General features: G+C 39.5%; 2 protein-coding genes across 22 annotated transcripts in view; one reads left to right on the top strand and one right to left on the bottom strand.

Moving 5' to 3' along the window:
* Window positions 1–6828, top strand: part of CSPP1 (centrosome and spindle pole associated protein 1) — a 123299-nt gene extending 116471 nt beyond the window's left edge. For 17 of the 21 annotated variants that reach the window (XM_025210227.1, XM_025210226.1, XM_025210229.1 and 14 more), the window contains one exon: window positions 4610–6828. In XM_025210227.1, the coding sequence (XP_025066012.1) occupies window positions 4610–4836 (227 nt within the window). In that variant the 3' untranslated portion in view covers window positions 4837–6828. Of the gene's footprint in view, window positions 1–941; window positions 1007–4609 lie in introns of all 21 variants that reach the window. The other 4 variants (XR_003095284.1, XR_003095285.1, XM_025210242.1 and 1 more) reach the window with 3 other exon arrangements.
* Window positions 6829–6974: 146 nt separating this feature from the next.
* Window positions 6975–19146, bottom strand: part of ARFGEF1 (ADP ribosylation factor guanine nucleotide exchange factor 1) — a 104667-nt gene continuing 92495 nt past the window's right edge. Inside the window, exons 33-39 of the mRNA XM_025210221.1 lie at window positions 15910–15982; window positions 13091–13220; window positions 11834–11973; window positions 11275–11443; window positions 10084–10222; window positions 9197–9314; window positions 6975–8361 (exon numbers count right to left, since the gene is read on the bottom strand). Of these exons, the coding sequence (XP_025066006.1) occupies window positions 8197–8361; window positions 9197–9314; window positions 10084–10222; window positions 11275–11443; window positions 11834–11973; window positions 13091–13220; window positions 15910–15982 (934 nt within the window). The 3' untranslated portion in view covers window positions 6975–8196. The remainder of the gene's footprint in view (window positions 8362–9196; window positions 9315–10083; window positions 10223–11274; window positions 11444–11833; window positions 11974–13090; window positions 13221–15909; window positions 15983–19146) is intronic.

The raw sequence follows: 19146 nt of genomic DNA, 5'->3' as shown, positions 1-19146 counted from the left end.
TGACCCAACCTCACTGCATCTGACTGCCTGGACATTGCTTGGGTGAAGATGCTACTTAGATGGGGTTCATAGATGCCTGTGATGGCAGGGAACTGGATCCACTGACCTGGGTCATCCCTTCCCGTTCTAGGTGCCTGAGATTTCTTTTGGACTTTTAATTCCTGGCCCTTCATTGTGCCATTACACAGCATTTCTAAGAACAGCATTACTTTCAAGCTTCATTTCAAATTGACATACAAAGTTGTTTCAGAGTTCAAAACGAATCTGTTAATTAAATAGCCTAGTTTATTCCTCAAACCTCACTCAACCCCAGGGGAGCTAAATGTTGCACACTTGTAGTAAGGACATTATCATAGACCTGAAAGAGAGAGAAATTATTCATAAACTTGCACAGATTGTGTATGGCATTTGCTGAAAGGGCTATTGAAATTAACCTCTGCTTCCAGTTTGAAGGAAGTCTGTCTTTTTTAAATCTCTAGAGCAGCTAGCCTACCCCTTGAGACACTACTTGCCTGGTGGAGGTTTCCAGATGGGATGCCCAGGTTGGTTGGGCTGTCCTATGGTGGTGGTTTGGGTAGGACTCCATCTGTTTGCTTGGCAGGGGGTTAAAAACACTGAAAGGTAAATAATTTGTTTTTGCTGTGAAAATCTCAATTTTCTTTTGTTCGAGAGGGTAACAAATTACTTCCTTTCTATGGAGGTGAAGCTACATCTAAAGTGGCAAGTGACAGATGATCTCTTCAAAATAAACTTTTTTTCTTTTACTTTTACATAAAAGCCAGAAACGGTGTTAGACTGAGAGAAAGGGAAGGCTAACAATACTTATTTACTGTTTCTTAATATAAAATGAATAGCTGTGTAGGCTTCACTGCTAAATTGGTACAGGGTAAGCAAATGTCAAAATCCTATTTTCAAACTTGTGTTTTTTTTTCCCTTGATAGGTTAGGTTTTTCATCATGAATATCTGGATTCAAATTTTTAACCTTTTAAAAAGTGATGGTCAGGGGTAAGTTGACCAGACAGTATTTCATTAAAAAATATGTAGCTAGCTATAGAAATAGACTTCTTCAGAATTTCCAGGGATCCCATGCTGGAGCTCAGATTCCTCTGCTGAGGCTTTGCAAGATCTTCAGTATTAGAGGTACTGAAAGGGAAGAGCATCCTGTGCTGGTTCCCCCATGCCACCCCTTCACCAACCATTTTGCTTTGTAGGGGACTTGTGAAATTAGGACCTGTCACCTTCAACCTCAGCATCAATCAAAGATAATGACTGTTCCAAGAATAATGGGGTCTTGGTTTGCCCTCTTTTCTGATAATATTTAAAAGGGCTTTCTGTAATTGGAGGGAGTTTTAAGCTTACTGGTGGTGGTGGCTTCCTTTGTAACAAGGCTACTGAAGTGTTTTACAGCATGCTGCCTCTGTTCACCATCGCTGAGGGATGTGGGGAGAGCTGTTGCTCTAATGTTAAAGTCTGGGGCAGTCCTTCGCTTATTCTGCTGCTGTTGTTCTAGGAAGAACTGTTGACCGTAAGGGTTAAAAGATGTTAATCACTTCATAGTGGACGTGTCTACACGAGATGCTTAATGCGCAGTAGCGTGCTGGGACAAAAATGTGCTGATATACTACTATGCAGTAAGCATCACAAAAAAACCCTTTCATTGGCACTACTGAGGAGTAACTAGTTACTGTACATTTAGCTTAGTACTTCATTAAGCAAGTGCTAAACTAAATGCACAGTAACTACTGGGCTTTAATGAACGTGTAAATGCGCCCAGACAGGATAAAACTGACTCTCTGTTTAACATCAACCTTTTTGCCTCAGATGATCAAGTGAGAAATTAACCACCTTCTGTTTTTACAAGAAAGGGTATTTGTAACATTTGTGGGATGTTATTCTTCACCAAAAATGTATACTTCAGCCTTTCCTAGTGAGAGTATAAGGAGCTGACCAGCATCTGAAAGGTCCTTTCTGTGCCTTGTTACAGTATGTGCTGAAAACTTTAGTATGCTATTATCACTGTAGTTCCTTCATTAGGTAAACGTAATGGGCATTTGTACACATTTGCACCATGTTGCTGGGTGCTTTTAAAAGTGCCCAGTACTGTGGCGCATACACTTGTATAAATGGTGAAATGCCCATTAGTGCTGCGAAAATGGCAGTGGCATGCTTTTGAACTAAAACACATAAAGGTGTTTTAGTTCAAAAGTGTACTGCTGCCATTTTCTGTGCACTGATGTACATTTTGCCATTTATACATATGTACGCAACGTAGCACTGGGTGCGTCAGCTCGCATACAGGGCGGACATAACTAAGTCTGCTCCGATGTGCTGGATCTCTAGCATGCTGGAGCATTCAAATGTGTGTGTATAAATGCCTAATGCATTCCTAACATCCTTACAAAAAATATGCAAGTAATCCAATAGGATTTTCCATGCACACACGCAACCAAAATAATACTAAAAAAATCTTGTTTGTCTGAGTGAAGAGGTGAGGGAGAACCTTTAGAAGAATTATGTAGAAAGATCTCTCACTGTAGGTTTTTGGCTGCATAAACTTAAGAGCCACACATACACCAATATAAAAACAGAGAACAAACCTTTCATGTTATCCCACAGATATAATCAGCTAACTAGTTTGATTTTTTTTTTTTTAATTTTTTATCCCCCCCCCATCCCACATCTTAAGTTTAAGTAACTTTTAATAAGTTTTCAGTGAGGAAACAAGGTTGCCTAACATCTTATTTGACAAAACATAAGGCCCAAACTGTGCTACTGACAGCAGATCACCCGCGCGGAGCCCTACTAGTCAATGTATTGTGAAGTCAATTCCATCTAAATTTAAATGAAAGTCTTTTTTTTTAAATAACTAGAATTCAGTAGTTATTGTTTCTCTCTTTTGGGGGAAGACAGAATGAAGGGGAAAGGACTTTTCCCATGGTTATGGACATATGGAACAGGATCAGAGCCTAATCTTTTATTCCCTCCCTCCCATTTATAGCTGAGACATCTGCTTTTGCCTGAGCAGGAAATGTAGGGCGAGTGGGTGGAAGATTAGGCTGTCCCTATTCCAGTTCAGCTGTGAAAGGGTTAAATCTGTAGCTGCTGCCAAAGACTAAACTTGGCCCCCTCCCTCCATCTGAGCGGGGAGAGGAGAGGGAGGGACAGGAGGAAAAGAGTCCGTAGCCATCTTAGTGTTTCTTCCATGCCTCTATTATGGGCAGAAAAGTCAGCTTCCACACTTAAGACTTGCACCCCAATTTTGGAAGGAAAGTTGCCTGTGGTATGCAAGTAAATATGATCGTACCCAGTTTACTGTATGTAAGGGATAATATACTCCAATTCAGTAAATCTTTAAAATCAGAAACTTGATCTTAACTTGAACATCTTTATTATCCAAGACTAATTAAGCCATTTTTCTTTTGCTTAAAATAACTTTTCTAATTATACTAAGTTGTTTTAATTCTTCCATTGCTTACTAGTTTGTGTAGGGGAAGTGTGTTTGTTTGGATGGAAATAAACACAACTCTCCAAGCTAAAAAGCTCTAAGCTTTGTTCATAAAAAATAAAAGGAAAAAAATGGGCAACATTTTTAAAGTGAAAATGCCCTTTTTCCTGAGCAGGTTCACAGGCAGGAAAGTGGAGTCTGACTTCAGCACCTCTGCAAGGGCTATTACGTTAACTATGCTCTCATGTACTGTAACCACCCATGCAAGAATACCTTTCTAAATAATGCATGATGATGGGAATTAACAGCACTCACTGCCTGGTCAGTCCAAGGTCACTTCCCCCATTTGCATCATTATGAGACTACTACATGTTCAGCGGGCAGTTACTACATAGAAGGTGAACTGCTGTAAGCTCCTGCCCTTGCTCATCTACAGTTAACTTACTCTTGCAGCCCTGCCCTAAGAGGACAGAAGCCTCTACATAACATCACACATTTTTGCATCTGTATCCAAGTAGCAAGATTATACACCTGTTAGGATTGCTTGACCTAAAAGTACTTGTAGCAATGGACTCTTAGTTCCTGATGGTAAGGGGCTATTTTTGTGGGGGAGAAGATGGATACAAACAATGTTACTTGAAAACTAAGCAGCTTGTTAGTCAGTCAAATGGATGCATTTACTGGCTCCACGTGACAAAGCTACCTCTGCTCTGCATCGGGTCCAAAACCTTTTCCTTACTCCTTGGTTAAAGGGCACATGGGCATGCACAAGCCAGCCTTAATAAGGACTTTGAGAGACATTTACTTCTCTGAAACAGCCTTTGGTATCAGTCTCATGACAGCTTCCATAAAGGTAGGCTCAAGATCAGAAAGCAAAGACTGGCCTTCACGGTTAACCATCTACTATGGATAAGATTCTGCCTAAATCCAACCACGCATCAGCATACTATAGAAAATCACAATGACACACCCCGGAAATTTTCAGGAAATAGAGTAGTTGTCCTTATAGACCAGTTTCATTTGAGGCATCTCCCTGTTCAGTGTGTTCCAGGTCTTTGTCTTGCTGTGAAACATAGCATGCTAAGAACGAAGAAATAGGTTAATTTTAGTGAAGAGGTAGCACCGAAGTGATGGGCTTTAATGTGTTGTCAATTCTCTTCCAGGTGATGATGTTTCCCTGGGAGATGCTGATGCTACTTTGACTCACTTCCCATCCAAAGATGGCAGACGGCCTAAGTCTGTTGACACAGTAGCTACAGACCCATGGCTGCGACCAGGCACATCGGAGACCCTGAAAAGGTTTATGGCTGGAGAGTTGAGCCAGGTTAAAGTTACTTCAGAAAACCCATTCCCTTTTAGTTGGCAGGGCCTGTCAACTGCACACGGTTGAATAAATCCACATTGAAACCAGCTGTGCCTTTCATCACAGAAGGAATGTTAATCACTACTGCACTTTTTATGGTCTCTTATAGCGATAGTCTTATTTTGTGTAAATATTGTGAACTTTTGTAAAAGATTTTTAAAGTGACATGTTCAGAGAGAAACTATAGTGTGACTGATTTCTGTAAAACAAAGAAATGTATAGAGGATATCTTATTATTCCTGTGTTAAAGTGTACTCTTCTATAATTTAAAGAAATCACTTTTTTTTCCATCTGTGAAAAACTGAAACATGTATAAACTTGGTGTTAAATGAAAGTGAATGTTTTAAGTGCTGTAAATGTCAGACAAACTCCAGAAATCTTCAGTCAACCAAAAAGCACAACAGGCAAAGGGTACATCCTCCTTTATCCTATTCAAGGAACTTCTGCTGTTTTTATGGAGTAAGAATAGCACTTGGTATTTGAACAAGCAATGAGGTTGTTGCCTGTTTATGTTCAATCAGTGGTTCCTGACTTACAGCTGAGAGAGCTTTGTGGGCAATATTTTGATATAAATTATTGTCTATTACCATATCAGTTGCATTCTACTTTCCAGAATCATTTGAGTTCAAGATATTAACTATAACTTTCTGACTCATTGAATGTATTGACAGTGCAAATACTGAGAATAATTTATGGTTATGATTTTTAAAGTTGAATAAATTATATTTTATTAAAATAAACTTGCATAGTGAAACATGGATGAGAAGTTAAAAGGAAGACTCTACCTCTAGAGAGAAAGCTTCTGCCAAGGCAAAAAGGAGAAGCCAAGAACAGGGAAGAGATGCTGAACTCCAGGAGGGGAGAACAGCAAAAGATATGGTCAGAAGTATGTAGATCCTAAAGAGGGGGCTAATTTTGACTTTTGAGGGAACAGAAAAAGGGTTGGCTGGGTAGAAGCAAGAGAAAACAGCATGACTCTTAAGTTAAAACATGCACAGGAGCAAGAGTAATGATAGTTAAAGCTAGGTGTAGAAGTAACTGAAACAAGGGAAATGCTTCCTCAGGGCCATAGGGTAGTGAACCTGTGCCTATATACTGCAAGTTCAAAGCAATGGCTGTAGCCCTTTACCTGTTAGTCTACAAGGTGCACCTTAACTTTGCCGTCAAACTTAAATATTCTTGGTCATTAAGCTGTGTTAGTCTGAACTCAAAAAAAGCGCACCCTGATCTGGATGTTACAGGCAGCTTGCAGCAGTGATTGTCACCTTAGTCAGACACTGAGTTTATTCAAGACTATGTTCCTGGCTCAGCAGGGCTGCAGGCAGCACTGTAGCAAAGTTTAACTCCTCCATTCAGAATTAACTCTGCACCTCAAGGGATGGACAAGCTGGCATATGGCTTGTGCTGCAGTTCATAGGGAAGGTTGTAGAAGCTGAGTTTTCTTGCGAGTAGCTCGCCTTTCTCAGGGCTTCTGGCTTTCCACACCCTCCAGTGCTAGGCAAGATGGACAAATGGTTCCTGTACTGATTTCTCCTCCAGCATTGCTCTAGGGGGAAAATGATCTCTCCCTTGAACTGCTAGCAGCAATCATTTCACCTCCAAGCAGTGTAGCCTTCCAAAATGGTAGAGAGCAGGTCTCTGTTCCTAGTCTTCCACAGCTACATATTTAACAACCCCAGCAACACAGGCCAAAAAATAAACAAACAGCTTTGAAATGTAGGCATCTTATAACCACTGAACAGAAAATATGAACAGGCAAATCCTTCTTGGAATGCCTTTGCCATGAAGCCTGAAAAAAAATAGTGACAACTAGGCTGCTGGATGGATTGAGACTACCATTTATCACATTGCCTCTATTTCCTAGTACTCTGCCATCTGGCCATAACTGTGTCTCAATCTTATAGCTGGACACTTCATACACTTTTCTGTCCAAATAGTTTACAATTTTTGCTCTGCAACTGTACATGACATAGTACAGTAATACACACGAATCGTTTTACTGTTTTATCTATTGCATTTCCTTCTATTCAGCCTTATGCAAACTAGTCTAACTTCTGGCTGCTCTATTAAAGAGCCTGTGCAAATTCAGTTAAAAGCATGACAGGTAAAGAAAATGGTGAAACAAGTAGCTGTAGATTGCACTGGTTTTGATTGCACTGATGAAAGAATTCAAAAACTTTATTGACCTATAACCTGATTAGAATATGCCAGATGAGAACCAATATTGTACAGAAAGTTGTACAGAATTTTTACATAGAAAACTTTACATATCTGTACCATATACATTTTATCCATCTGAAAAAATTTTCTACATCCATTGTAATACAGAATGCTTGACAATCTTGTCTTTTAACCATCAGAGCACAATTCACAGTATGAATACATTTCCAATAAATTTAACCATCCCCAAACCATGCCAGATTTGTTACTTGAATATATTCAACATTAAATTCTGTACATAGAGTGAAATCTACATCAAACAAAAACGTGTGTGACAGCAGAGACAACCTAGACTTGTTTGCAGTGATTCAAGTTCCAGTCCTTGAAGGATCATCATTTCAAAGGCTCATTATATTTAAAAGCCCTAAAACAAGTATATTACAAGTAGTTATGTCAGTTGTGATGTTTTCTACCTCTGTTCTTGACAAAAGTCAGCAACACTAACTTTTGGGCTACAACAAAAACAAAAGTCACAACTCAAAAAATAAACCCAAACTTCTAGTGCATTTGAAAAACAAAATGTTATGGTTCATCAGCAAATCAATTATACAGAAACCAAACAAAACAATGCAGGAAGAACTGTATAGTGTTCAGGAGTATATTACAGACCTGCATCTCTGTACATTTTCACAGGAGGATGATTACCAGTATCTCAGACAGCCTGAGTGTGCAAAAAATCTTCAGAATAAGAATATCAGACATAGATGCTAAATGTCTTTTACCATCAACAATAATTTCCATTCTTTTTCACTATAAACATTTTATCCTTCAAAATACAGCTCTCCTGAGTTGTACTTCTTGCAGAAGTTCAAACCTTTACATAGTTCTTTGGGTATTTTTACTTTCACCCCCAGCATAAACATCAGTTGCTATACTGCTGTCTAGGACAGTAAAGGATATTGTAGCCCATGCTGACAACAGGACTGTGCTAAAAACTGGCTCGATGCTCAACATGAGCCAGGCAAGAGAAACAGAGATAACCCATCAGAAAACTGCAAGGGACTGGAGGGTTGGCAAGCCTTAATTACAGTTATAAGCTGTACCATTAACCCTTAGATACGCTGCCATACAAAAAAACATTCTATGGATATCCAGACGGAGCCTCAGCTACCTGGTCCTTTTACATAGATAGAATCATGTAACAGAGCAATATTCAGTCTCTGTATGCTACTGCTTGTTTGTTCCAGGCTCCTGCTCTGGTGGGTGGGATATCTGGAAAACTACACCAATTCGCAGGAAAAACCTTCGCAAAACAGCTCGAAGTTCAGGGATTAGGTCAAACTGCATAATTTCACACAAGAGAGGATAGTAGAATGAGGCGTGTGCTCTGAACTGAGGAAGGAAAACAAATAGTTACTCTATTAGGCGTTACTCATTTGACAGCCTGTTCTTCAGACTCCCAATGCCCTGCCCGCTGCCAAGTGAGAAAAAATTACAGCCAAAAATCAACGGAATTCAATTAGAAGCAATTTCATTACTGGGACTAAGACTGCATTGTTTTAAAAATAACATGCACGCAGACTGCACTGGCTAGATATCGTTCTCTCTTAGCTTGCTTATTTTAAAAGGGAAAGGATTATCCTTTTACCAGTCCAGATTTATGTGCCGTCAGCTTGAAAGTGCAGCCATCAAATGTTATTAAAACCAGGAAAGTTTACAAAAAATAATATATTTTTCCCTGCTGAAATTCATACTTTATATTCATCTTTGCTGAAACATTTTGATTCAGAAAGATGTGCAGACAATTGAAATTGATTATTATTCCCAGCACAAAATACCATGAATTAGGAATTATGGGAAGTCCTTTGGAGTAACCACTTCCTTATTTTGGGAGGGACTAATTTAACTAAGACACATGCTAAGGGTTACATTATTCTTTTCCAATTGTCCTGCCATCAGCCTCGGTGACTTCCCTTGATGGTTGTCACCACCTCAAATATTGTTTCAATGTAGAGTCTAAATTTTAAGCTACCAGATACATTTTTAAAATGTGTTACAGACTAATAAAAATTGTACCACAACACAGTCTTACTGCATTCTTAGTGGGATTTTTTGGCTTCATGCTTCCAAAGCTATCTAAAATCATAAAAAAGTCTGCAGACAAAGCTTAGGACCAGTTTTTATCTGCACCACTTGATTTTAAATAGGCCTCACAACAGATACTTACCCTTTCATCACTTATCTTTAGGACCTTAGTCAAGAACAAGAGAAGGAGATTAGTCCAGGCTTCCCGATGACTTTCTGATGTAAGAGTAAGGAAGTAACTCAGAGCTTCACTGCAGACACTAGACAGAACATACAATTATGAGACACAATATTCACAATTCCTACTCTACAGAGTCATATGACTATGTTCCAGAATGCTGACAAAGGGGTGGTGCTTGTTTCCAGCCAGTGGTGTTTTCAGAGCTATCATGTTTTCTTCAAATGTACTACCAGGCTCTCAAAGGGGTTAAAATGGAGAATGCCTTCGAGATAACTGTGCATCTGTCACTTCTGGAATTATCTGAAGATGGTCTTCATGCTGATTTATCAGGCACAGTATCTACAATCCCATCATGCATTCCAGCCATATACACTTCGTTCTGTCTGTCACTTTAAATGGTTTTGTGAGCTAAGAAATCTTGCACGCGTGATCATTCAAAATAATTACTTAACACCCTTGAGAGGCTCCTGAACCCTGAAACTCAGAGCTTGTTTTCCATGATGGAGAATGTCACGAATCCACAAAGAAAAGTGCAATCTATTCTTAGATCCACAGAAAACTTGACCTCTGCCTTAAAAAAAAAACCCAACAAAGTCAATCTCCTACTCCCATCTGCCCCCCACAAAGAACCGAGACTTCCTCAGTCTTAAGTTCTCCCATTGCTATAAAACTTCTATGAAGATCGTCAAGAGAGACAAATAGTCAGAAATACCTTTCACCCATTCAGAATGGAATACATCAAGGAGCCTATTTCCTTTATAACATCAGCTACTGTATGAACAGCAGTTAGAGCAAATTCAATTGCTGTCTATTTAAAAATATACTACATCCACCTATTACAATCTTACTTGAGTAGTCTCCGCTGGACTTCCTCCCATGCACTAATGCGGCTTTCATCCATGTACATACGGAAAAGAATGCGCAAACCACACGCAAGGCTACTTGTCTCTTGTTTAAGAAGATTTGGCTTTGATTTTCCTTTAAAACCTGGAAAATTCAAGATGCACATTGAAATTTGTTAGTTTAATCTCAAACTACAACAGTGCCAAAAACACCCCAACTGACTTGTAAGATGCTGGCATGCTGGGGCGGATGATGGAGGAGCTATGAGGGGCCCGATCCTTGTGGCAGCATAGCCCCAGACCCGTCCCTGCTGTCCACCCTGAGGTGCATGCATGCCAAGCAAAATGCCACTCATGCATGCCAGGGGTTGCTGACCCATGCAGTAGACTCTTTAGCATAGTTACTTGCAAGGAGACAGTCAGTTATTACCCAGTATATTTCTTCCAGCATGTAGCATACAAAGGGGTACTGCTATCAAAGCATAGCCAAATACTACAATTTCTTGCATACAAACATGCCTTCATGTTAATATATGCACCTTGCTTTTGAAAGGCAGACCTGCCCTTGAAAATACAGGTACGGTATGGTATTTGTGAAGGCAAACAGGCAGCTGTAGTTGGGGTTTGGAGGCTGAAGGGAGGGGAGAGGGAGCACAAAACACTGTGGGCGTTTGTTCTGTTAATCTCCTAGCTTCAGGACACTAGGTGGTGCTGGATGAGTCAAAGTGGTCAATCACTTTTTCTGGAGCTGAGCTGGGTGGGCAGCCAGCAGCTCCTGCCAGACAGGCCCAACTGTAGGAGTCTCTGCCCCAGCATCTTGGGATTAGCTCCACTTTAAAAAAAAAAAAAAAAAAAAAAAAAAAAAAGTTCCCCTGGCAGAGGCTCAGGTTGTAAGAGAAAGTGCCCACAGCTAGCAGTGAGGGAGCCCCCGCCTGTGCAGCGCAGGGGCCATCACTTTTTGTCCCTGAGCAGAGGCTCAGGCAGTAGAAGTAGCTATTACCACATTTTCCATGCACCATTTTGGTTTAATCTTTAAATTATATGAAAGAAAACATTCAGGTAGAAGTAAAAGACACTGAACATGAATTCAGTGCTGATGCTGCAAGGCAGCATAAAAGCCTCAACTCAAAATCTCCAAAAGATCTGTTCAAAACACAGTAATGATGTGCTACATTTTTCTAAATTGACAGCACCCACCTGCTTTCCAGAGAGCAGTTCTTTGCTCATTGTTTGAATTAAAAGCCTTAGCAAATCTGTGTGATTCTAGCAAACAGTCCAGCAGTTTGAAAAGCTGCTGCGATGTTAGAAAACGATACATTCCTTGATCTTGTGTGTCCACGTGAACGTCAAAGTCTACTGCATCCCTCTTCAAAAAAACATAGAACAGTCAAGAGTTTACTACTGCTTGATGGATGATCAGGACAACCAAGCTTTGTAATATCGCTTGAGGGTGAGAGGTTGTCGAAAATGTTTTATGTCTCCGCACCTTATTTCTATCCACACATGCACTTAGGATCAGTCATAAAAGCAGTCCCACTTATAAAGTGAATATTCTACCACCCTTTAGAAACTTTTATATTTAAGTCACAATAAAGCATTCTGGCCCCTGTGTAGGAAGTCTGAGTTAATGTAAGGTTTAACAGACACTTCATTTGTTCACTGGATATTCTCTAATTGTTCTAAAATTGTTAGTTACAAAACCTTATGAAACTTAAAAGCCATCAGTTAAAACCTTTAAAGACTAATACCCACTTACCTGGGCTGCTGCTAAGTTCTCTGCATCTTCCTTTTTGCTGGTTGCTGGAAAGAACACAATGTTGTCGATAGTCTGAATGAGTTCCAGCTGTACGACGCATTTGATCAATAGAGCAGCAAACAATTTCTGTTCTGGAAATTCTGTTTGAAAAAAACAGGGCAAATGTTTTGTGATTTAGCAACTTAAACAGATATACAATTTAAATATAACTTGTTTGATCAGCTTTCAGGTTAGCACTACACTGAAAAGAATAAGATTGCAAGGCCATTGTTATAAGCTGAGTTTGATATGTTAACATCTGTCCATCCACTTAATTGTCATTACACTTTACAACATCAAAGAACAACCAAGCTGGCATCCTTAATGGCAGCATCAGCAGAATTGCGAGAACTCAAAAAAGGCATATATCTTCTACAAAGATGGTCACTTCCAGACTAGAGCTGAAGTAAATTGACCTCAGCTACACTAGAGAATACTGACAGGTTAAATAATGTTAGATGTTTGAAATACAAGTGGCCAACACAAATTTACTACACGTTTTAAAGACTTGATTTATACTTTTTGCTAACCCTCCTGAGGGCAAGCATGAACACATTTTGTTCCTAGATCAGTGATAGGGTGCTGGAGCACCCTGGGGTACCACCAGATTTTCTAACGGGTATCCATGAAGTATTAGGAGATAAGTGGGCTGATGAGACAGAAACTAAGCAAATAAATGCAGGCTCACGGTTGTCCCTGCCTGGATAATACCCCAATATCCCCACTGCCAGGCCCCTCTGCAAAAATGCAAGCACTACAATCTATAAATTAGTTTTTGAAACTGGGTGCCACTCAATTCACACATTACAGAAGGGTGCCTCAAGTCCAAATAGGTTGAGAACCACTGTCCTAGATAATGCCAGATTATGTTTAATTCCACCCCCTTCCGCACAAAAAAAAATCACAGGAAGTTAGTAATTTACAACCATTTTGCAAGAAACACTCTCCCTATAAAATCTTGATTTCAATTACTAATATGCTGGCAATCTAAAGAAAAATTTTGAACAAACTGAAATCCTGGCCCCACAATAAGCAATGGGAAGTGGTACTGAATCTCAGGGAGACCATTTCTCAAAAGTATTTTTCCCTCGTAATTTTTTTAAGTTGCTGCCCTTACTATAAGGGTGAAAAATCCAAACCTCCACAGAATAAGTTCTGTAATAGATGCAGACTCTTACTGTATCAAGCACTCCTCGTTTTACTGAGGGAAATACTCACTTGCTGTGGGCCTGTTTTTGCTCATCTCCTCACTCACTGTGGAGCCCATACTGGGTTGAATGGGACATCCATCTGAAGATCTTGGCTGGACACAATCATGGATATCTACAGACTTCTGTGATAATGTATCCTAAAAAATAAGCCCAATTTATCCCATTAAACAAAATTAAAGAAGTTCACCCATGAGTCAGCTTTCAACAAAGTGTTATAATCTGTTTGTCATAGTCGGAGGAGTTTTCTAGTTTTAAAAATTAATAGGCACTATGGCAGGGGAGAAGAGGGGATGTTAAACTACTTTACCCAGCCCTTGGGGTTCCCAGAGGGGCCAGAGTGAGCTGGGGAGGGAGGGACAGAGCGATTGGAATACTGCAAACAGCAAGTGACATAATTTAACCTGTTTAAAAAGTCCCTTAAATAGAGTTAACAGCTCACAATCCATTTGTTGATAGATCCCACACAAGTCTACTGGAGCAAAAGACTATATGGGGAGAACATTAATAATCAGGCAAGTGTTCTGTATTACATTTTTTGGGGCAGCTAGCTGCTTTAAACAGATTTATCAGTACACAGATGAGAGGAGTTGATGATCCACAAGAGAAGGAGGAGAGGTTTTATGATATTCCTCGTTTGCTGTATTTAGTAGTCTGTGAATCAACTCTGATGCATTAAAAAACCCGAAAAAACTATGATCTCCACTATGACTTCTCATTGCCCTTCACTGTATGAGTACTCACTGAAAAAGTTAGAACTAAAAGCTTATACTTCCTCTTTGGAATATTAAAACCAATACCACTTAATGTATCCATGCTTCATTTTTGCCCCTTCAAAACTGAGTTATAATATAAATTCTCATGGCTACTTTAAGTGTTTAAAACCTACAAAGAAAATACATTTAGAATAATTAACAACAAAAGTACATAATTTATTAGAGTCAGTAAAAAATAGGGCTGGAAGGGACCTCCAGAGAGGCAGCATCATCACTGTCCAAACCATCCCATACAGACCATAATCTAAACTCTATATAAGACTACCATTAACCCTAACAACACAGACCTAACACGCAACCTGTAATGCTGGGGAATTGCAGCAGCCAGTATCCTGCTTCTATAAAATGTTGTCAATATATGGTCAAGAGGTCCCAGGTAGAGGGCCATGCCCCCTGCTACAGAAGACAAAACCCCTCACAGTCCACACTAATCTAACCATGGGGTAAAATTCCTTCCAAACCCCAAATTAAGTAATTTGTTTCAACACACCAACATCTGACTACTTTTGTTCAACACAAACAAATTTGAGACTACAATATTTACTTCATCCTTCGCAGGAATTAAACAAAAGCATCAAATGCCTATGACCACCACCAGGTTGTCAAACACCAAACAGCTTCTCTTTAGAACTGTGTATACTTATAAAGTAAGAGTGTATAAAAAATATCCAGTATTATGAAGTTTATTGCATTATAAGCACTTGTAGGAACAACTGGAAGGGAGTATTTGCAAAACCTGAAGACATTTTCTCCTCCTAAGTAGTAGTAGAAACTATGAAAGAGGGCATTTTTACATGCATTTAACTTCCACTCATTTTAAACATTCAATAACTAAGATTTATCCAAACTATTTAATTATTGTTAGTGTTCGACTTGTCTCAGCCTGCAACAAACAGCACCCAAGGGTACTGCAAGATCCTTTTAATGGTGCTGTGCAATGTTAGCACTTTTAGGTGTACTAATACCTACACGTGATTCACAAAATAAACCCAGAGATTTCAAATAGGAATCCACAGTGTAAAAGGCATTCTGACCCACTGTCCGTTTCCAGATGTGCAGGCATGTGTAATTTGTGATGCTACAAACCACTTTATGGTGCCACAAACCACACACGCGAAATATTAAAACATGCCCCACCTTGCAAATTTGCAGCATGAAAGCAAAGTCGGCTACCAGGATTTCCTGGTAGCAAAAAAAAAAAAAAAAAGTGCTGGGAAAAATCCCAATGCCGAGCACGCAAAAGTGGTGTGTGCCAGAACAGAGGGAGGCTTGGTCCTTGAGCGAGAGCTCTGGCTGCCAGTCAGAGCATCTCTACTGCTCCATTTGTGCCCCTGCTGCTGTAGCATACTGGCAGCTGGGAGGAGCTGGGCAAAGGCAGTTTGCCCAAAGCAGGGCAATGTTTCCCACAACAAAGCGCACGTGCAGGGGCGAGTGCTGAGGCACAAAGTAGTGGCACGATTTGAGACAGTGAAAGCACATGCCCCTGCATGTGGACACAGCCACTGGAGTCTGAGTTCTTTGCAACAAAAGAACTCTATTTTTTCTGTAGTAAAAACACGAGCCAAAGCTAAGACCTGGCATTTTCTGAGTGGTGTCTTGAGTCTAAAAAGGTTAAGAACCAGTGGCTAATACTGCCAAGGCTGTGAGTTTAGATGGGCTACAAACATACATTAAAAAAACTGAAAGATTAGTTTTTTTCTAAACATTGAGAGAAAGCCTAAATCTATAATCACTTGAGTTCTAAGGTCTTCTAATGTTATGGATTTTTATTATGCTTAACTATAAAGATTAACTAATTCTTCACTATACACAATGTTAATTTTCAAAGAATCCTACCAGTACTCTATACGTGAGGAATGCTGCATCAACTACTGGTTTTCCAGTTCCTTGGTGACTGGGTGATTTTCAAAGCAATCTATGAGAGCACTTCCAACTAAATCAAATCAAAATGTGGGTTTACTCTAAGCACATTTTCCTTTGTTCCACACAAACATGTTTGATCCAAACTCTTGAAAGCTTTAAAAGTATTTTTTTTTCATTTTACAAAACATACCATCTGTTTTTCTCTCACATCAGACGGAGATACAGGGCCAATCTCTCCACCTGCGGGTCGCCAAGTCAACAACCTTGGAAACACAAATAGGAAATGCTGAGCAGTCTTGAAATACAAATTAAAGACAGACACTGCATACCAGAGATGCATCTGTATTCCAAGGATGTGCTGTTTTTACTACTGGTAGACAAAGGTTGCTTGCAGATGTTAAAAAACAAACTAACAAACGAACAAACAAAAAAGAATGCACTTTACCAAAAGAAGTAGTGCATTACTTTGACCCGACTCCGCAGCATCTGTATAGATCAGGTGATTCAGCTGGGCTTTTTGGCAATGTTATCTAAAGCTAATTCAATCAGTTATTAGATAAAAGTGCCAAAAAAGCCCCACTGAAGTGCCTGATCTATATAGATGTCAGGCAAGCCAGGCCCAACTAATTCACCACCTCTTCTGGATATGTGCTGGGCTTGGTGCGGGAGCACGTGGAGTTTAAAGTAAAGCTCCGTTTATTTGTTTGTTTTTTTTAAATGTCTGCAAGCAGCCAAAAATGACAAACTATAAAATGGAAACTAAAAGAAAAACAAGGTAGAGTTGGAAATATGCTCTTTAAATGGACACTTTCAGAAAAATGAACTTTAAATAAAATGTTATTGTACTTAAGCAGGAAATTAAGGTATAATACTTCATTCTTTTCTAATTATAGAAAGTTTAAATCATGCATTTTGTAACCATTAACACTATTATATTGTAAATGTGACAGCAGTAGTAAAAGCAGTTTCCTACACAAATTCCATATTATGATCCCAAGCCACTTGAATTATTTCATGCTTCAAGTCTCATCCTAGTGGTGAGTTCTTTCAAGTACAGCTGTGGTTGAATTTTCTGAGATCATATTCTAACTGACTACACCAAGCACAGTGCACATAGCAGTATTCTCTGAAGAGCTGTCATGCCAGACAGACGAGACAAAGTGGGAGAAAGGTAGTATTTGTATCTCCATTTAATAGAAGTACTCAAGTGTACAGAAATTATATGAACAAAACAAGTCCATGGTAGAGCTAGCAACTGAACCTGATCAAGCAGCAAAATGGCAATATATAGTACTTGGTAATTCCTCTAGTGTAGACATGATTAAAGCCAGTGCAGTTAAAATTTCATGCTATGCACTGCATAAACTATTATTTCTTGTGCTTTGTAACAAAGAAAACATCTATCCAAGACTCCAAATGTTGCTGATACTCAAGTAGCATGTTTATGGACATTCATGGTGGGCTGCGTTGCAGAATATTTCCACAAGAGACATGTTCAGCTTGTGAAAAAGTTGCTTAAGAGGGGACTGGTGGTAGTCATCAAATGGTAGTTATCTAACATGGTAGTCAAATATCTGAAGGACTGCTATGAAGAAAGAGAGCATTTGTTCTGTCACTGCATAGTACAGGATGCACAGCAAAGGCTTGAAATTGCAAGCACTGTAGGTTTATTAGGGTGTGTGGTGTATCGGGTTACGTCTGTAATCCCTAAATTCTAGAGCAGAATATTTCTACTGTTCCCACACTGTAAATACAGGAGCAAAGGCAGAGTAGCTTTCTATAAAAGCAGTCAAGACAGCGGTGCATTAAAAAGTCTCAACTCTTAAGGCCTCACTGACTTTGTCCAAATGTCTGGAGTACTATTCAACCACATGACTTTTACATCAAATTCTAACCGTTTTAAGTTTGCCTATGAAAGTTTTTTGACAACAGGCAAATAGTATTTTTCAGGGTTAACTACCTTTGAAAAAAATAAAAATAGCTTCTCAAGCACTGACCAAATCCAGTACTGTACAGGAAAAATTTATGGGGCCATTACAATGTCTTCACCATTTCCATTAGTGATATATAAAATGTAATATATATAGCACAGTTTTTATAGGAGTGATGCGTCAACACGAGTGTGAAGTGCAATGCTGTCTGGTTCTACAACAAGCTAAATTCGTACTAGAGAACCAGTTTCAGGGTGTACACTGGAAAATACTTACTACCATCAGTCTCGTATGCAAAATTACACTCATTTTTAACCACCTCAAGGCTGCTTGAAGCAACAAAATATAGAACTGTGCAAACTGCTTCTCCCTGCACTTCAACTCAGTACAGTATAAACACTGTAGGTCTCATTTCCCAGAGTTTGGAGAGTAAGGGAGAAGAAGACAACATATGTGAAGCTACTCAGTAAAGCAGACAGGGCTTGTTATCCTCACTGTCAGGTAATACAGCAGCTTTCAAAAACTGACATCAGAGGTACACTGTAAGAATAGAAAGAGAAGAGTACTGAGGCTCTTTGAAGGCTGTGAGGATAAGAAAGGCCCCAGCTTGGAGAAGAGGAAAACAAAAAGGCATCATGATTCTTCAGGAACATGAATGAGAGGCAGATGATACCTGGTAGAGAAAGCGTGCATGTAAAAAACATTGATGAAACAGAGGTACATTTCCTCTGGGAAGTCAAACACGTCCCATTGAAAAGAAAAAAAAGTTTCAGTGAAAACATTTCAGCCAGGAATAGCTCAGATGAATAATCAGAGCTGCTCTGATTAATCAGAGACAGCAAATGAAGAATAAAACAATTTATGGAAGAATAAAAGACTTAGCATCCCTGGAAAGCCTGTCCAGTCAGAAACAAAATCCCATAAATCTGAGATTAAAAAGGAAACTACAAAACATTATACAACTCTTCAAAATTAAATACATCATTAATACACAGTGAAGAGAACCTTAAATTGGCCATAAATTAAGATAATAAGCAGCTATGAAATTAATTATTTGCCTACCTGATAAATAGGTGAATTAAACTAAACTGGAGTAAGGCAACCCCAGTACAGGTGTACAGAACATGGCATGCAAAGGCATTTTGCTTGGCAAGCATGCCTCAGGGTGGATGGCAGGGAAGAGACTGGGGCTCCACTGTCATAACAAGGATCAGGCCCCTCGCAGCTCCCCAGCCATCCGACCCTGGCATGCCAACATCTTACAAGTTGAGGTTGCTGCCGTTTTTTGGCATTCTGTCCAAAAATGTTGCCAACCCTTGAAACTAAGCTTTAAAACTTGGGGGAACTGAAAGGCACGTGGGGTGATGAAAAAGACATGGCATTTTTTTCCTCCCATGTCTGTAAGCACCCATTGGTCCCAAGAAGATTCACAGACTACAGGAGGGAACAAATGAATACATGTATGCCTTTTTATGCCTACTTTAAAATCCCTACAA

The sequence above is a fragment of the Alligator sinensis genome, unplaced genomic scaffold (genome assembly GCF_000455745.1).
Source record: "Alligator sinensis unplaced genomic scaffold, ASM45574v1 scaffold1102_1, whole genome shotgun sequence".
Classification (NCBI taxonomy): Eukaryota; Metazoa; Chordata; order Crocodylia; family Alligatoridae; genus Alligator; species Alligator sinensis.
This window is presented reverse-complemented; position numbering and strand designations above follow the sequence as displayed.